The following is an 18,572-nucleotide window of genomic DNA, read 5'->3' on the forward strand; positions in this document are numbered from 1 at the left end:
GCAGTATCTTCTTACCTCTGTAACCCTGGTATTGCCATAATTAGATCAAATAGACTGACCTACTGCCCTAGACAAAGCAAGCGTGATTTGCTTGTTTGGTGGCTGACAGAGACTCTACGTTGTGATTCCATGGCAGTAAGTATGCCATATTAAATAAGGTTGTATGCAACTAGAATAACTTTGCTGCTGTCTACGTAAAATAAAAATAGCACCACCTTAGAGCTGTGTCTGGAATTTCAGCTTAGCATTATTTAAAGGATCGTTATTATAAGAAAATGGCTTATTGTTAAAATCAAGTTGTTGTTATTCATTTTCATAGCGCCATTTATTCCATGGCGCTTTACATGTGAAAAAGGGGCATACGTAGACAAGTGCAATAAACATGAGCAAAACAAGATGCACACACAAGTACAGAAGGAGAGAGGACCCTGCCCACGAGGGCTCACAGTCTACAGGTCTTACGTTACTTTTGTTTCTGTGGTAATGTTTTTTTTTTTTTTTTGTACTTTTCTCCATATTATAATCTGTATTAAAGTTGAAAAAAATAGCAATTTTCACAATGGCCCCTAGGGCTTTTTTAAACTTAGGAGTAGATTCAGCAGAGCTTTTACGCCAGATAACTGGCGTTAAAGCTTTTGAGGAGTTTTGATTTTTTTTTTTTTTTTTGCCAGTTTGACTCAGCTTTGCTGAAATGGGGAAAGCTGGGATGGGGAGTGGTCACATCAGTCAAACTCATCAAAAATGCCAGCGCTTTGTACCTCAGGAAGCAGGGCTGTGGAGTCGGTAAGCCAAACCTGCGACTCCGACTGCTCAATTTCCCTTACACCGACTCCGACTCCACAGCCCTGCCAGCAAGGCTACTCCAGTCCCTAACTGGAGTAGCATTTTAGGCTCAGCGCACGCCACTTAACAGAGTAGCTGTAAGTGGTGTGCATGTCTTAATGAATTCAGCACCTTCAATTTCAGTAAGACTGGCGTAGCGCAATTGTGTGCCTGCTCCAGTCTTGATGAATCTTACCCGATCTTCCTGTCGTTTTAGGAAATCTGTATGTACATAATTTATATTACATTTTATATTCAAGCATCTAATGTGTAAATTATGAAGGCAGGGGGGAGCAGGGTCAGCTGTAACATCGTCTATTGTGATTGGTGGATCCCATGTTATCGGTCATTGTAACCCTGCCTCTGCTGATAAGGAGTCTGCTGAGAACTCTTCCAAGAAAGGATGAAAAGAAGCCCCAATGGACACTGAAAATTGCTAATTTATTTTTTTAATGTGAAAAATAAAAACCTTGCCAACACTTTTTATAATATAAATGTAGCAAAAAAAATATTTACGGTAACTAACAGGTCATCTTTTGCTTATCTCTTCTTCTTAAAGGGCTATTTGCTCCTAAGAACATTTGTCTTCTATGCAAAGGGCCCGCCATCAGACTTGTAGACTTTAAAGCTGCAGTACACGTTTTACCGACACATCCTTTGTTCTCCTTTTCAATGATTGGAATACGATTAGTGCTACAATTGACTTTTAGTCAGGTGTACTGCCATTTCATTTAAAGGGGTTGTCCTGCTGCGCCTCCCACTTGTGCATCAGGCAGTAAGAGGCACTGGTGACCTAGCGCTCATTGGCCGCTTGTCAGATATCTGCAGATACAAACACATGGGCCATGCACACAGCGAACAAGTCTGTATGACAGTGTTCACACCACCAAAAGATTGAAACACAGTAAAACAAACGTACAAAAACACTCCGTGGTAAAAAAGTAACAGTGAACAGCAAGTGCTAGTAAAAAGATGACCACAAAACAGAGTATTTAGTTGATACGTTTTTTGCAAAAAAAAATGGTGTGAACGTCAAGGTAACCCGTATCAGAGCAGTCCCTAACTGATGTATTCAGAAACCTGATCATGTGAATAGTACCTGTATGAACAGGATTCAGGCAGGTAATGTCCGATGTGGACACACTATGGAAGACGGCTTTTTGTGTGCATGGCCCATAAGAGACGGGTGGAGACCTTACCTGCCTGAATGAGTATACCTTGACGTTTGGTAGAGCGGCTCAGTATACATTTTTTGCAAAAAACGTATCAACTAAATACCCTGTTACTCTGTCGCCTTATTGGGGGACACAGAACCGTGGGTGTTATGCTGCTGTCCACTAGGAGGCGACACTATGCATAATCTGAAAAAGATTAACTTTGGCTCCTCCTCTGCAGTATACACCCCTGGACGGCGTCAGCCTTCTCCAGTTTTTGCTTAGTGTCGCAGGAGGCACACCTAAGATTTTTTTACTCCGTCTTTTTCCTGGATTTTATTTTCCAAAGGACTACAGATGAAGAAAAGAGGGTCTCCAGCGAGACTCCCGGCATGGCTCCCTCCTTGGTCCCCCATTAGGGGTACCCAGTTGAGGTCGAGGTGGCTATTCCCCATGTCGCTCCCTCACCAGTCCCTCGGGTACTGGTTCGAGGTCGAGCCCCCCTCCTTCCTCAGTTCTGTCCGGCTCTGGGTCGAGGTCGAGGCGACGATGAAGCCCCTGACGGTGACAGCAGCACCCTCCCTAATCCCCCTCTGGGGGTATTAGGTTGAGACACCGCAGGTAGGGCCTGTACCAGGCACCAGGGACCCCAGTCCACCTGTGGGCTCCTTTTGGGACCGGGGGAGGTGCAGCGAGGCACGGCACTTATCAGAGACCGGGCTCCCTGCGCAACGGTCTCTGCAGCAATGGCGCCCCAAGGGACCCTCCACAGGGCCCCAGTCACATACATGGCCCCACCGCCAGCCCTCCTTTCATTCTGGGGGGGTCTGGTTTAAATCCGACCCCCCCCCCCCCCCCGCGCGGACGACCGCGCCGTCCTGGAGCCCTGCTGGGCAGGAGACCTCAAATTTAGGCCGCGGCTTCGGCCTAGCCGAAGTCGCCGCCCCCCCGGCCCGCCCCCCGGATGACGAAAATCACACTGTAGTGTCATAGAAGGGGCAGATCGAGGCAGGAAGGGCGCGCTTTTACATGGCCCAGCGCGCCCTTTTCCAGCTCTCCGCCCCCTTCCCTCTCCGCCTCAGAAGCCGGTGGCCATCTTGCTGCACCTGGAGGAACGCAGCACAGCAGTCTCCGGGGGGCACAGGACGTGGGACTTATCAGCGCTGGACCTAAGGGGGAGCACCGGTGGGGTAAGATCACAGCTGGGTCCTTGGTACTCAGCTGTGAATTCCTATACCCTATAGTGCTCTCCTACTCCTTTCCTCTGCGTAGATACCCCTGTAGGGCCTCCACTAATCAGCCTAGGTACTTTGTCGGGCTCAAGGAAAAGAACCAGGCAAGACTGCTTTTATGCAGTCTGCACAGCCTGCAAGGCCACTCTCCCCAGCGGCAGCACATACCCGCCGGGATTGTACCCAAAAAACAGGATCAGAACCCCAAGAAGTCCCTACCAACGCTTCTGCGACCGCTACTGCGCCGGAATGGGCGACTCAGATGTCGCAGTCTATGACAGTCTATAGATAACTGCGATAGTTGAGGATATCGTCTTTTCCATCCTTCGGGTGCTGGACATTTCAGATCCAACCCCGGAGGCACCAGAACACAAGATTTCCTTTGAAAGTGTTCAGAAACCATCGAAGGTCTTCCCTAATCACCCGGAACTTCAAAAAATCCTTTCTAAGCATTTTTCGCAGCCTGAGAAAAAATTCGCCAATCGCAAGTATTTGGAAGCAAAGTACCCCTTCCCACAGAAAGACACCAAGGATTGGATAGATCCGCCTGAAGTGGACCCTCCAGTCTCTAGACTAGCAGCACAAACGCTTCTCTTGCTGCCGGACAGTTCAACCCTCAAGGACACAGCAGACAGACAAGTAGAACGCATGGCTCGTTCAATCTTTGAAGCGGCAGGTGCCTCTTTGGCTCCCGCATTTGCTTCAGTTTGGGCAGCCAAGGCCATCATGGCTTGGGCTGAACTATTGCAAAAGGGCCTTCAAGCTTCAAATCCTCAGCTGGCGGACCAGGCGGTGCAAATTGCAGTGGTGACAGATTACATGGTCCATGCAGCGTTGGACTCTGCAAGAGGGATAGCGGGAATAGCATCAAACGCCATCACAATCCGGCATATTCTCTGGCTAAGAGAATGGAAAGCGGATGTGGCCTCAAAAAAGTCCCTAACAAATCTCCCGTACTTCAGTGGCCGTCTTTTCGGTGAAAAGCTGGATACAATGATATCCAATGCTGCCGGGGGCAAAAGTACTTCCCTCCCTCAACTAAGACCAAAACGCACGTTTAAAAGGCGTAATCAATCTCGTTTCCGATCCTTTCGGAATTCTTCAGGCTGGTCCGTCTCACGCCCAGCACAAAACCGTAATCGTTCCCCCCGCAGGGACAACACACGTGCGGCACAGAGGCCGGACAGGAACTGTCAATCAAAGGCAAGCCAGGCAAAACCTAAAGGAGGAAAACCTCAGGCTTTTCCCTCATCCTGACTCATGCCCTCTGGAAGACACCCCACTTGTAGGCGGACGACTGTTACTCTTTCAGCAGGTCTGGCTGCTTATTACAGAAGACAAGTGGGTCAAGGAAATAGTGTCTTCAGGATACAAAATCGAGTTTACTACCAGCCCACCGCACAGGTTTTTTCCCTCTGCCCCTCCAAAATCCCCGCTCAAAGCTCAGGCCTTCCGTCAAGCGGTTTCTTCCCTCCTGCGAGCAGGAGTCATAGTGCCAGTCCCAGCAGAAGAGCGCTTCCAAGGTTTCTACTCCAACCTGTTCGTGGTGCCCAAGAAGGGAGGCAGCGTCCGACCCATACTAGACCTCAAGCAACTCAACAAGTACATTCGAGTTCGTCACTTCCGCATGGAATCCCTCCGGTCAATCGTTGCTTCTATGGAAAAAGGAGAATTTATTCGGACTCCCATGACAGCACCACGAGAGAGGGGATCCGCCCTATAGGAACAGGAAACCTACAGATACAAAAAGGGCGGCACCTCTCCCATGCATCAGTTGGTTTCCTGTTCCTGAGGGGACGGGATCCTACAGAAGAACCGGATCCCAGGCCGGCCAGCCGATACTGGTAGCGAGGGGGTCTCCTACCTCGGCCTGGTGCGGATCTCCTGGAGGACGCCACGGTGGCCCAGGATGGGTGTCACGGCGGTGGCGTGTGCAGCAGGGAGCGGCGTCCGGAGGATGTCCGTCTCTGGAATTAGGCCGCCGCCGGTAAGTATATTCCCCCCCGGGGGTTCCCGGCTCCGGCGGCGCAGGTACGACGGCAGCGCTGTGCAGGGGGCTGCGACCGGGTGGCGCTGCTTCCGGAGCTCCCGGGCGTCCCGCGGGACTTCCGGTGTTTCCCGGGGTAGCGGTGACGTCAGGGGGCGGGCGGAGGATGCGCTTCCGGGTCAGCGCGCCACTGCGCATGCGCGAGGATTCCAAGATGGCGGCGCCCATCGGAAACACCGATGGCGCCGGGTCCGGCGCCAGCTGGGGTAGGAAGCCCCGTTAAGGGGGGGAGGGGCGCGGCATGGATACTGCTGACCGGAGGAGGGGTAATTAGGCGGGACCCTGGCAGGGTACCTTGCCTTGGCCACATTACTACATGCAGCAGTGTACAGCAGCAGCAGTGGTAATGGAGAGTGATCGAGAGCAGCAGCGGCAGAAGCAAGGGCGACAGCAGCGGCAAACATCACTGCCGCCCCTGGATGACCTTCGGCAGGTCAAACAGAAAAAGAAAGTGTCCCGTGACAGTAATGCGGGACGAAGTGACCAGTCCACTCGTAAGAGCTCCTCCAGGCAGACAGGAGCATCGACCGAAATAAATCCCCCTCGTTCTCCGGGGGAAAAAAGCTACAAGTAAAAATAAACATAGGGAATGCGCACTCTGTGCATGCCCATTACCGGACGCGTGCCTCAAAAGATTGTGCCCCCCCTGTATTCAGCAGACGGTGGCAGAAGAGTCGCCCGCAGTAGCGGCGAGTTTAAGGGACATTGTCAGGGCAGAAATGAGGGAAACCCTAAAGTCCTTGTACCAGCCGCAAAGTCTAAGGGGCGAGGTCCCGGCGGAGTCTGATTCCTCGGTAGAGTGGAGAAAAAGCAGAGACTCCCAGGCTTCATCTCCCTCGTCCTCCTCAGGAGAAGAGGACTCGGGGCGATTTTGTCTGCCTCTTGACCGGGTAGACAAGCTGGTCAAAGCAGTCAGAGGGACAATGGAGGTAGAGGAGCCTAAGCCCCATTTGTCCATGCAGGATGTCATGTTCTGTGGGCTGGAACAGAGGAAGCAGTCTTTCCGTTAAATCAAAAGATACAGGATCTGATCCACAGAGTGGAAAAAACCGGACAAAAGAGGGTCGCTACCACCAGCCCTCAAACGAAGATACCCCTTCGACGATCCGGCAGTAAGTTCTTGGGACAGAGCCCCCAAATTAGACGCAGCCATTGCAAAGGCATCAAAAAAATCCTCGCTCCCCTTTGAGGACATGGGATCCCTTTAAAGATCCCCTAGACAGGAAGGCTGATACTTTCCTGAAAAACACCTGGGAGATGGCGGCCGGGTCCTTAAGACCAGCAGTGGCTTCAACGTGCACGGCCAGGTCCATGATGGTCTGGTTGGACCAGTTGGAGTCACAACTAAAACAGGGTACATCAAGACAGACAATTCTTGGGGCCCTACCGACCATCCAAGAGGGAGCAGCCTTCCTAGCAGATGCCTCAGCGGATGCAGTGAGAATGGCCGCCAGAGCAGCAGGTCTCTCTAATGCAGCTCGCAGAGCCCTGTGGCTAAAGTGCTGGCAGGGAGACATCCAGTCCAGAGCAAAGCTCTGTGCGATTCCATGTGAGGGCGAATATTTATTTGTTTGGAACTGTCCTAGACGAGCTGCTTGAGAAGGTGGGGGACGACAAGAAAAGATTCCCAAACCTTTCGTCAGCGTCCTACCGTCGTCCATTGGGTAGAAGGAGATTTGGCCAGGGGAGAAGGCGCAACTCTTCGCCTGTTAGAGATCGGCCCAGATGGGAAGACAGAAGGAGACGAGGTACGGGCTATATGTTCACACGCTCGTCGAGAGATCAAAAGAGACCAAATCAATGACTAGCAGTTCCCGTGGGGGGTAGACTGTCATCCTTCTTCCCGGCATGGTCACAGATTACGAATAGTGACTGGGTGCGTAAGGTAATATCCACCGGGCTTAGGTTGGAATTTACCCAGATCCCGCGGGACACCTTTAAACTAACCCCCTTAAGATCTTCTCATCTCGAACAAGCGGCTTTAGAAGCGGAAGTCTTGAGCCTATGCCAGAAAAATGTCCTGGTAGAGGTTCCAGAAGCTGAAAGGGGAAGAGGGTTTTACTCTCCCCTGTTTCTAATCCAGAAACCTGATAACACATTCAGAACGATTATAAACCTTCGTTCCCTTAACGAGTTTTTGATTAATCATACATTCAAAATGGAGTCCATTAATACCAATAAAAATATTGTTTAAAGGTTGTTTTATGGCAGTCATAGATTTGAAAGACGCGTACTATCATGTACCTATCCATACAGACTTCCAGCAGTTCCTGAGGGTGGCAGTTTTAGTAGAGGGCACAGTGCGTCATTTTCAGTATAGAGCCCTTCCCTTTGGTCTCTCAGCAGCTCCCAGGGTTTTTACAAAGATAGTGGCCGAAGTTATGGCTCACTTACGGGAGGTTGACGTCTTAATCATTCCATATTTAGACGATTTCTTGATTGTAGGAAAATCGGTGGGTCATTGTAAATCCCAGATAGAAAAAGCTAGATCCAGGTTAGAAAACCTGGGATGGATTTTAAACTACGAGAAATCCCGACTCCAGCCCTTAAAAATACAGAAATTTTTAGGGTTAGTACTAAATTCAGAGACTCAGCGGGGCCTGCTGCCACTAGATAAATTACAAAAGATACAGGAGCAGGTTCTTCGGGCAATTGATAATCCATCTATGACCCTCAGACAGGCCATGTCCCTGTTAGGCTCTCTAAATTCGTGCATCCCAGCAGTAAGGTGGGCACAGTTCCATACCAGACCCCTTCAAAACGACGTCTTGGTTAATAGCAGGGCCCTTGGAGGCTCCTTACAAGGTCGGATGTGGCTAAGCCCCTCAACTGTTACATCACTGAGATGGTGGCTTGATAGCGAGAACCTAGCGTCAGGGGTGCCCTGGATAACACAGATAACCCGTATTATAACCACAGACGCAAGTTCCTTCGGTTGGGGAGCCCATATGGGGGACATAGTGTTACAGGGACAGTGGGATTCTGATTCTGAAATCTCATCCAACCAGAGAGAGCTATTGGCGATAGAGCGGGCAGTCAAGAAACTCATTATCTACCTGCAGGGCCATCATGTGAGGATACACTCGGACAACCAGGTAGCGGTAGCATATGTCAACCACCAAGGTGGGACCCGCTCCAGCGCTCTGATGCAGATAACAGAACGGCTCCTCCAGATAGCAGAGAGAAATTGTCTATCTTTAACCGCGCTCCACATCAGCGGAAAGGACAACGTAAGAGCAGACTTTTTAAGCCGCAAGGCTCTAAGACAAGGAGAATGGGCTTTGAACAAAGATATTTACCACCAGATTGTCCGCAGATGGGGTCAGCCAGAGGTAGACCTCTTTGCCACCAGAAAAAACAGAGAAGAAAGATTGTTCTGCTCTCTGAACCCCAGGGAAAATCCCCTGGCGGTGGATGCCCTCCTGATAAGATGGGACTTTTCTCTGGCATACGCCTTCCCACCATTGAATCTTCTTCCTCTGGTAGTCAGGAAGATCAGAGAGGATCGGGCAAAAGTCATACTGATTGCCCCCTTTTGGCCCAGGAGGACCTGGTTCGCGTGGTTGAGGACCATGTCGGTAGGCGATCCCTGGGTACTGCCGAACCTTCCGGATCTCCTCTATCAGGGGCCAGTCAGCCACCCACAAGTAGCGGGACTTCATTTGACGGCGTGGTATTTGAAAGGTCACTATTAAAAGATAGAGGGTTCTCCAAGAACTTAATTGACACCCTCCTAAAAAGCAGAAAATTAACTACCACTAATATCTATGCTAGGACCTGGAAACGCTTCCTGTCCACCTTTCACTTTGACATCAGAGACGGAATTCCCACGAAACATATTCTGGAATTTCTCCAGAAAGGTTTCGAATTGGGTCTCTCCACAAGTACGCTAAAAGTACAAGTTTCAGCCTTAGGGGCCCTGTTTGCAGGTGATATTGCAAAAGATTATTGGGTAGCAAGGTTCATCAGAGCAGCGGCCAGATCGAGACCTATACACAAAGACAGATGCGTGCCGTGGGACTTAAACCTAGTCCTTACAGCCATGACAGAAAGTCCGTTTGAACCTTTAGATTCCGCCTCACTAAAGATTATATCTCTTAAGACAGCATTTCTGGTTGCAATAACATCCGCACGTAGGGTGAGCGATATACAGGCACTTTCCAGATTGCCCCCTTACACAGAGTTCTTACAGGATAGGGTAATCCTAAGGCCAGATCCAGCATACCTTCCCAAGGTAGCAACACAATTCCACAGGACACAGGAGATAGTTCTGCCTTCCTTCCTCCCTAATCCAACCAACCCTAAAGAGCAGAAACTCCAGGCGTTAGATATTAGGAGATGCTTACTGACATATTTAGCAGCCACGGATCCTTGGAAGAAGGAGAACGCATTATTCCTATCCTTCCAAGGTCCCAGGAAAGGATACAGAGTATCAAAACGCACATTAGCAAGATGGATTAGGGAGGCTATCTCTCTTGCCTACACAGCAGGTGGCGGCCCAGCTCCACAGAATCTGAGGGCACATTCCACTCGGGCCATGGCATCATCCTGGGCGGAAAGAGCTGGAGTATCTATTGATCAAATATGTAAGATGGCCACCTGGTCATCTCCTTCCACCTTTTTTAACCACTATCGGTTAGACATGGGTGCCTCCTCAGACCTCACCTTCGGGCAAAGGGTGCTGCAGGCTGTAGTCCCTCCCTAAGTTAGTTTACATCTCTGTAATTCTCTCGTGGTGCTGTCATGGGAGTCCGAATAAAGTATTAAGTTACGTACCGGTAACGGTATTTTTCGGAAGCCCATGACAGCACCCTTAGTTCCCTCCCTTGTTCACATATAGGGGTGCACTCCTTTAGAATGTTCATAAAATCACCTTATGTGGGAGATGGTATAAAATAATTCTGGTAAATAGGGTAGATAGGTTGTATATATCATATGTTGTGTACTAACCATGGTAGCCTCTCAAGCTCTGTAATCCACTGATGCGTGGGAGAGGTGCCGCCCTTTTGTATCTGTAGGTTTCCTGTTCCTATAGGGCGGATCCCCTCTCTCGTGGTGCTGTCATGGGCTTCCGAAAAATACCGTTACCGGTACGTAACTTAATACTATCTTGCCTCCATAGACATACAGGACGCATACCTGCATATACCGATTACTCCCACCCATCAGAGGTTTCTCAGATTCGCAATCAACCAAGACCATTACCAGTTTGTGGCCCTCCCGTTCGGTCTCGCCACGGCTCCCAGAACATTTACAAAGGTCATGGCAGCTACCATGGACGTTCTGCACTCCAGAGGCATAGTAGTCGTTCCATATCTGGACGACCTTCTCATCAAGGCCCCCACCCTCAAGGACTGCGAGGTCAACGTCTCGATCACGATCGACACTCTGAGGCGCCTGGGATGGTTAGTCAATTTACAGAAGTCCTCGACTACCCCGAGTCAGTCTCTGACCTTCCTGGGGATGCTATTCGACACCTCCAAGGGTCTGGTGATCCTCCCCAGGGACAAGGCACTGGCTCTCCGTTTGGGAGTTCACACACTCTTCCGCTAGTCCCCCAGATCTCTCCGGTATGCCATGAGTACTTGGCAGGATGGCAGCAGCAATGGAGGCTGTACCATTTGCCCAGTTTCACCTCAGACCCCTTCAACTGGCCATCCTCAAGTCCTGGGACAGGAATCCGTTCTCCATCGACAGGGAGTTCCGGTTATCAGCAAACACCAGGAGGTCCCTGCACTGGTGGCTCAAGCCAACCTCGCTTGCAAGGGGAAAATCCTTTCTCTCCGGTCAATGGAAGGTTTTGACCACCGACGCAAGCCTTATGGGTTGGGGCGCGGTGCACCTACATCAGAGCGCAAGGCAGGTGGTCACCAAGGGAATCGACCATGCCCATCAACATCCTGGAAATTCGGGCCATCTTCCTGGCGTTGAAAGCCTTCCATCACTTGCTAGCAGACTCTCATATCAGAGTACAGTCGGACAATGCCACGGCAGTGGCATACGTGAACCATCAAGGCGGCACCCGCAGCATCCAGGCGATGACCGAAGTAACACGTATCCTACAATGGGCGGAGGTTGCAAGGTCGGTACTCTCCATGGTCCACATTCCGGGTGTGGACAACTGAGAAGCCGACTATCTCAGCCGACAAGGAATGGACTCGGGGGAATGGTCTCTCCATCCAGAAGTCTTCTGTCAGATCTGTCATCGTTGGGGGACCCCGGACGTGGATCTGATGGCATCCCATCTCAATGCCAAGGTTCCCAACTTCATGGCCAGGACGCGCGATCCGCGGTCGCTCGGAGCAGATGCCCTGGTTCAGGACTGGACCCAGTTCCAGCTTCTGTACATTTTTCCACCCCCTCCCCCTGATCTCCAGAGTCCTGAGGAAGATCAAACAAGAGGGTGTTCCCACCATTCTGATCGCTCCAGACTGGCCCAGGCGTACATGGTACGCCGACGTCGTGCAACTCACAGCAGACGCTCCCTGGCGTCTCCCCACACGTCCCGACCTCCTGTAACAAGGCCCGTTCTTCCACCAGAACTCAGGGGCTCTCAATTTGACGGCGTGGCCATTGAGACCTGGGTTTTGACCCAAGCAAGTTTTTCACCGGACATTGTTAAAACCATAATCAGGGCTCGAAAGCCAACTTCAGCCAGGATTTACTATCGTACCTGGAAGGTTTTCTTCACATGGTGCGAATCTCGTGGGCAGATCCCACTCCCCTATTCTCTTCCAAGGGTCCTCGGTTTCCTTCAGTCAGGCCTGGACGCCGGGCTATCCCTGGGCTCGCTGAAGAGCCAGGTGTCAGCGCTTTCAGTGCTCTTTCAGAGGCGTATTGCTAACAAGCAGGCAAGTGAAGACTCTTCTCCAAGGGGTTTCCCGATTGGTTCCCCCCTACAAACGTCCGTTGGAGACGTGGGACCTCAACCTGGTCTTGACAGCACTAGTGTCACCTCCTTTTGAACCCCTTAGGGTGGTCTCACTCCGCTTTCTATCACAGAAAGTGGTTTTCCTGGTGGCAATCACCTCGCTACGCAGGGTGTCTGAACTTTCAGCTCTTTCCTGCAGACAACCCTTCCTGGTTTTTCATCAGGACAAGGTGGTTCTCCGTACAGTACCATCCTTCCTTCCGAAGGTCGTGTCCAGCTTCCACCTCAATGAGGAAATATCACTACCGTCTCTTTGCCCGGCTCCCGTTCATAGGGTAGAGAAGGCTCTGCATACGCTTGACCTTGTCAGGGCATTGCGTATTTACGTGTCTAGGACTGCTCCCTTTCGGAAGTCTGATTCACTTTTCCTTCTTCCAGAAGGCATTCGCAATGGCCTACTGGCTTCCAAAGCCACCCTTGCTAGGTGGATCAAGTCCACCATTCAAGAGGCTTACTGCCTCAACAATTCTCCCCTTCCGGCCGGTATCACGGCACACTCTACGCGGGTGGTAGGGGCCTCTTGGGCCATTCGGCATCAAGCCTCGGCACATCAAGTGTGTAAGGCAGCCACTTGGACTAGCCTGCACACACTACAGAGTGCATACCCAGTCCTCAGCGGATGCGAGCCTGGGTAGACGGGTCCTGCAGGCGGCAGTACCCCAAGTCTAGGGGACTGTCAGCACAATATTCGTCCACTACTTCCCACCCAGGGACTGCTTTGGGACGTCCCACGGTTCTGTGTCCCCCAATAAGGCGACAGAGTAATGGAGATTTTTGTGTACTCACCGTAAAATCTTTCGCTTAGCCTTTAATTGGGCGACACAGTTCCCACCCTGTTGCCCTTGCGGGCCGTTGTTACGGTTGGGTTCTCATATTGTTGTTTGAGCCTGTTTATAGTAGCATTTTTTTTACAGGCATGGTTATGTTTCTGGTATATTCCTCCTAATGCTTTTGCACAAAACTGGAGAAGGCTGACGCCGTCCAGGGGTGTATACTGCAGAGGAGGAGCCAAAGTTAATCTTTTTCAGATTATGCATAGTGTCGCCTTCTAGTGGACAGCAGCATAACACCCACGGTTCTGTGTCCCCCAATTAAAGGCTAAGAGAAAGATTTTACGGTGAGTACACAAAAATCTCCTTTTTGTTATCTTTTTACTAGCATTGCTGTTTACTGTTACAAAACACTGTTGTAAAAAAGTATGTTTGTTTTACTGTGTTTTTATATCTGCAGATATAGTGCATGTAGCCTTTTCTACATAATAGAATAGGTACACGATTCTTGGTGACCGTGTTTAAAACCTGGCATGCAGTTGATTGGCACCATAATTGGAAGCGCCTTTCACCTCCTGATGGAGCAGTGAGAGATGCTGGAGCTGCAATAGTAGTGTATACGATCAGTTTGTGATAAGTGATGAGCGCAAGTGCTCGTTATTCGAGTTTGCCTACGGTGCTCTGGTACGCATGGAGTATCCCGGATGCTCGAGTGACATGTTTAAGTCCCCGCGCCTGCATGTTTCGTGGCTGTTAGACAGCCAAAAAACATGCAGGTATTGCCTGAAAAACATGTGCAATCCCGCATGCTGTCTTAACATCTGCAAAACGTGGGGCAGCGGAGACTCGAACATGTCACTTGAGCACCTGCACTCTGCATACCCGAGCACCCTAGGCAAACTGGAGTAACAAGTGATCTGTGATATCTCGCATAACAAGCCCCTAATAAAATATTGATATTAATTAACCGGGAAAAAGACACCTATTCCCAAAAAAAAGTCATATAAGGAAGTGATGGTAAATGGCACCATGCCCACTCTTTTTGTATAGGGAAAAGTAGTAATGGATAAGGAAATGGAGCTATAACTTCCCTCAAAAATGCACACTAAATAATCACCCTACCTAACCACGGAGGAAAAACTGCCTTAGGCTACTTTCACACGTGTTTTTTGGCTCTGCGCACCGTGCGCAATGCAAACGCACATAAAAAAACGCATCATGCGTTTGTGTGCATTCTTTTGCGGGTTTGGGTGTGTTTTTAAAAAACGCATGTGTTTTTTTTGTGCATACGTGCGCATTACTATGCGCACCCATAGATTATAATGGGTGTTTGGGTGAAAAAAAACGCATTGCATGCGCATGCGTTTTTGGGGGGCAAGTCGGACGCACAAAAAATGCAACAGGATGCATTTTGTGCGCCCGAGCGCACACTACAAAAAACTGCATGCGCGTACAAACATGTGTATGCGCACCCATGTAAAGTATAGGGAAAAAAATGCATGCGTGTTTTGCACAAAAAAACAGCGCAAAAAAACGCAAGTGTGAAACCAGCCTTAGATTGAGCTAACCGGTTATAGGAATATAAATGTCTTCTAGACCTATAAATTATATCTATTCATCATTCCTCGTCAGAGAGGGAGGGCAAAATGGAGAGGGAAAAACAAAAGGAAAAGTTATCTTTAAAATCTAGATGACAATACGTACACTGCTCAAAAAAATAAAAGTACCACTAAAATACCACATCCTAGATTTCTCTGAATGAAATATTTCAGTTGCAAATTTTTATTCATTGCATAGTGAAATGTGTTCAGAACAATAAAACATAGCAATTATCAATGTAAATCAAAATTAATATCCCATAGAGGTCTGGATTTGGAATGATACTCAAAATCCAAGTGGAAAATCAAATTACAGGCTGATCCAACTTCAGTGGAAATGCCTCATGACAAGGAAAAGATGCTCAGTGTTGTGTGTGGCCTCCACGTGCCTGTATGACCTCCCTACTGTACAACGCCTGGTCATGCTCCTAATGAGGCGGCGGATGGTCTCCTGAGGGATCTCCACCCAGACCTGGACTAAAGCATCCGCCAACTCCTGGACAGTTTGTGGTGCAACGTGACGTTGGTGGATGAATCAAGATATGATGTCCCAGATGTGCTCAATCGGATTCAGGTTTGGGGAACGGGTGGGCCAGTCCATAGCTTCAGTGCCTTCATCTTGCAGGAACTGCTGACACACTCCAGCCACATGAGGTCTGGCATTGTCCTGCATTAGGAGGAACCCAGGGCCAACCGCACCAGCATAAGGTCTCACAAGGGGTCTGAGGATCTCATCTCTGTAGCTAATGGCAGTCAGGCTACCACTGGCAGCACATCGAGGGTTGTGCAGCCCTCCAAAGAAATGCCACCCCACACCATTACTGACCCACTGCCAAATTGGTCATGCTGAAGGATGGTGCAGGCAGCAGATCGCTCTCCACGGCGTCTCCAGACGGTCATGTCTGTCACATGTGTTCAGTGTGAACCTGCTTTCATCTGTGAAGAGCACAGGGCGCCAGTGGCGAATTTGCCAATCCTGGTGTTCTGTGGCAAATGCCAAGCGTCCTTCATGGTGTTGGGCTGTGAGCACAACCCCCATCTGTGGACGTCGGGCACTCAGACCATCCTCATGGAGTCGGTTTCTAACTGTTTGTGCAGACACATGCACATTTGTGGCCTGCTGGAGGTCATTTTGCAGGGCTCTGGCAGTGCTCCTCCTGTTCCTCCTTGCACAAAGGCGGAGGTAGCGGTCCTGCTGCTGGGTTATTGCCCTCCTACTGCCCCCTCCACGTCTACTAGTGTACTGGCCTGTCTTCTGGTAGCTCCTCCAGCATCTGGACACTACGCTGACAGACACAGCAAACCTCCTTGCTACAGCTCGCATTGATGTGCCATCCTGGATGAGCTGCACTACCTGAGCCACTTGTGTAGGTTGTAGAGTCCGTCTCATGCTACCACGAGTGTAAAAGCACAACCAACATTCAAAAGTGACCAAAACATCAGCCAGAAAGCATTGGTACTGAGATGTGGTCTGTGGCCCCACCTGGAGAACCACTCCTTTATTGAGGGTGTCTTAATAATTACCAATAATTTCCATCTGTTGTCTATTCCATTTGCACAACAGCATGTGAAATTGATTGTCGATCAGTGTTGCTTCCTAAGTGGACAGTTTGATTTCACAGAAGTTTGATTTACTTGGAGTTTTAGTCTGTTGTTTAAGTGTTCCCTTTATTTTTTTTTTGATCAGTGTATATACAGGGTGGTCCAAAAGTAGGTGGACAGTATGTGTGATAGGGTTCAGAGTCCAAAAAAGTCCACAGAAGAGTCTTAAGAATTGGGAATTTCACGAGCTTCCATCATGCAAATCCTGAAATCTATTGGGTGGAAAGCTTATCGTCCACGTCTAATTCATGGTTTATTGGAGGATGATCCAGACAGGCGGCTGCAATTTAGTGAGAATATACTTAAGATCCAGTAATTTTAGATAACATTATGTGGAGTGATGGAGCTTCTTTCAAATTATCTGGCCATATTAACAGACATAATTGTATTTACTGGTATAATGAGAACATGCATGTAACATTAGAGCAACAACTAAATGAGCCTGGTGTCAATGGTTTGGGGTGGTATTTCAAACAGGAGAGGATTAGATACACGGCTCAGCAGACAGTATCACACAGGAGAGGATTAGAAACACGGCTCAGCAGACAGTATCGCACAGGATTAGATTAGATACACGGCTCCGCAGTCAGTATCACACAGGATAGGATTAGATACACGGATCAGAAGATTGTATCACAGAGGATAGGATTAGATACACGGGTCAGCAGTCAGTATCATACGAGAGGATCAGCTACACAGCTCAGCAGACAGTATCACACAGGATTGGATTAGATACATAGCTCAGCAGTCAGTATCACACAGGAGAGGATTAGATACACGGCTCAGCAGTCAGTATCACACAGGATTGGATTAGATACACGGCTCAGCACACAGTATCACACAGGAGAGGATTAGATGTCCAGCAGATTGCCAAGTGTTTTGAAAGCGCAGGGAGCAGCTCCTCCTATGTTTTGCAAGAGTAGGGGCAGCAGCTGGTCGGGTGTTTTGGAAAGAGCAGCTCGGTCTCCAGGAGCTTTTCCTGTATCCTCTCCTGCAGCTGGTATGTGCAGAGTGAACATCCAAGCCCTGTTATGCTGGAACAGTACAGCATCCAGGGTTTGCAATAGAGTGTAAATAGAGCTAAAAGGAAAGCACTGGCCTCTAATAAGATGGCGCCTGGCCAGACCTACCGCTGTGAATTGAGCTGCCCACAGAGGCGTGCCCAGTTCATTCCTGATGCTGCTGCAAGGATACAGATAGGGGTCGGGAGCCGACCGTTATGCCTTATGCCCAGGGACTGCCGTAAATGAGCATGGAAAGTGTCGTTCAGCAGGCAGAAAGGTAAGATGGCAGCCACCAGTGGCTGCATTAATACAGTAAAAAAAAAAAAAAAAAACATACACACCACTGAGTCAAGCTTAGGGGACAATATCTTTTTATACTATTTTCTTTTTTACATTACATTATGAAAAACCACGGCACCTTCCCTTTAAGAACGGCTCTTCAGATTGAAGCTTTTTCTCTTGTCCTGTTTTACCTGATGTACCTGATGTACATGTATGGACAGTTTATAATGGAAATTAATTTGATTCATTTTTTTGTTCCTTCCAGGACGGCTGTGATTTTGTGTGTCGATCCCAACCCCGATCTTCAGAAACTGCCTACAGAGGTGTTGGCGATGATCAACTTGGAGAGGAGCCAGAAGAGAGAGATGACCACCTATTACCTATGTGATCTAGTTCCATTCACGATAACTTTACACAAATTAGCAATTGGAGGAAGCCCACATCTTCCACCCCATTTTTGCTGCTTAGAAAATCTTTTGTCTCCTAATGCTCCTCTACTGCAGGTGGGGGCCCCTGTCCCCATTGCCCTTCTGTGGTGTAATCCTACATTGGAAGCCATCGCTTTTGCTTTGTACTGGGAGTATAGCCAACGTGGTACTTTTGGTTTATGGCCAGAAATAAACCTGATGTCTTCTCCTGTATTAGCACTACACGAGTACAGGCCTTAAACCAAGAAATAAACTCAGGATAAATAAGTCGATATAAGACCGCGGTCTTTGGAAGGCCTTTCTTACCACAATGTGGTGGGTCAATCCGGCAGATGGACAATTTGTCAGAATAGTGTAATTGACATATAATTACTTGCATACGGCCACTCCTTCAACATCACTAACATTGGACCCACAGAAGTACTTGAACTCTTTTGTACACACTGGAAACACACAAACCTGTACGGATCTACAATAGGTATCATCACCATTGGGGTTTACGTGTTACTTAGTGCTGCATCTGAATCACCATTCTACTTTCTTGCTTCGCTTTCCCTCTCGTTTTTTTTTCCAAATAAGGTTTTGGGGGTATTTACATTTTTATGGGTGTTTATATCTTGTGTGACTTATTGGCAGTTTCTGGAATTTTTTTTGGTTTCATTTTTTTTTTACAAAATAATTAAAGTGAAAAAAAAAAAAGAA

The 18,572-nt window shown here is 49.0% G+C and overlaps 1 protein-coding gene across 1 annotated transcript in view; it reads left to right on the top strand.

Moving 5' to 3' along the window:
* Positions 1–18,572, top strand: part of M6PR (mannose-6-phosphate receptor, cation dependent) — a 60,823-nt gene extending 42,251 nt beyond the window's left edge. The window contains exon 7 of the mRNA XM_073546492.1: positions 17,708–18,572. Within this exon, the coding sequence (XP_073402593.1) occupies positions 17,708–17,830 (123 nt within the window). The 3' untranslated portion in view covers positions 17,831–18,572. The remainder of the gene's footprint in view (positions 1–17,707) is intronic.

This window comes from Dendrobates tinctorius, unplaced genomic scaffold, assembly GCF_039654945.1.
Source record: "Dendrobates tinctorius isolate UK_male_01 unplaced genomic scaffold, ASM3965494v1 ptg000147l, whole genome shotgun sequence".
In the NCBI taxonomy this organism is placed as follows: domain Eukaryota; kingdom Metazoa; phylum Chordata; class Amphibia; order Anura; family Dendrobatidae; genus Dendrobates; species Dendrobates tinctorius.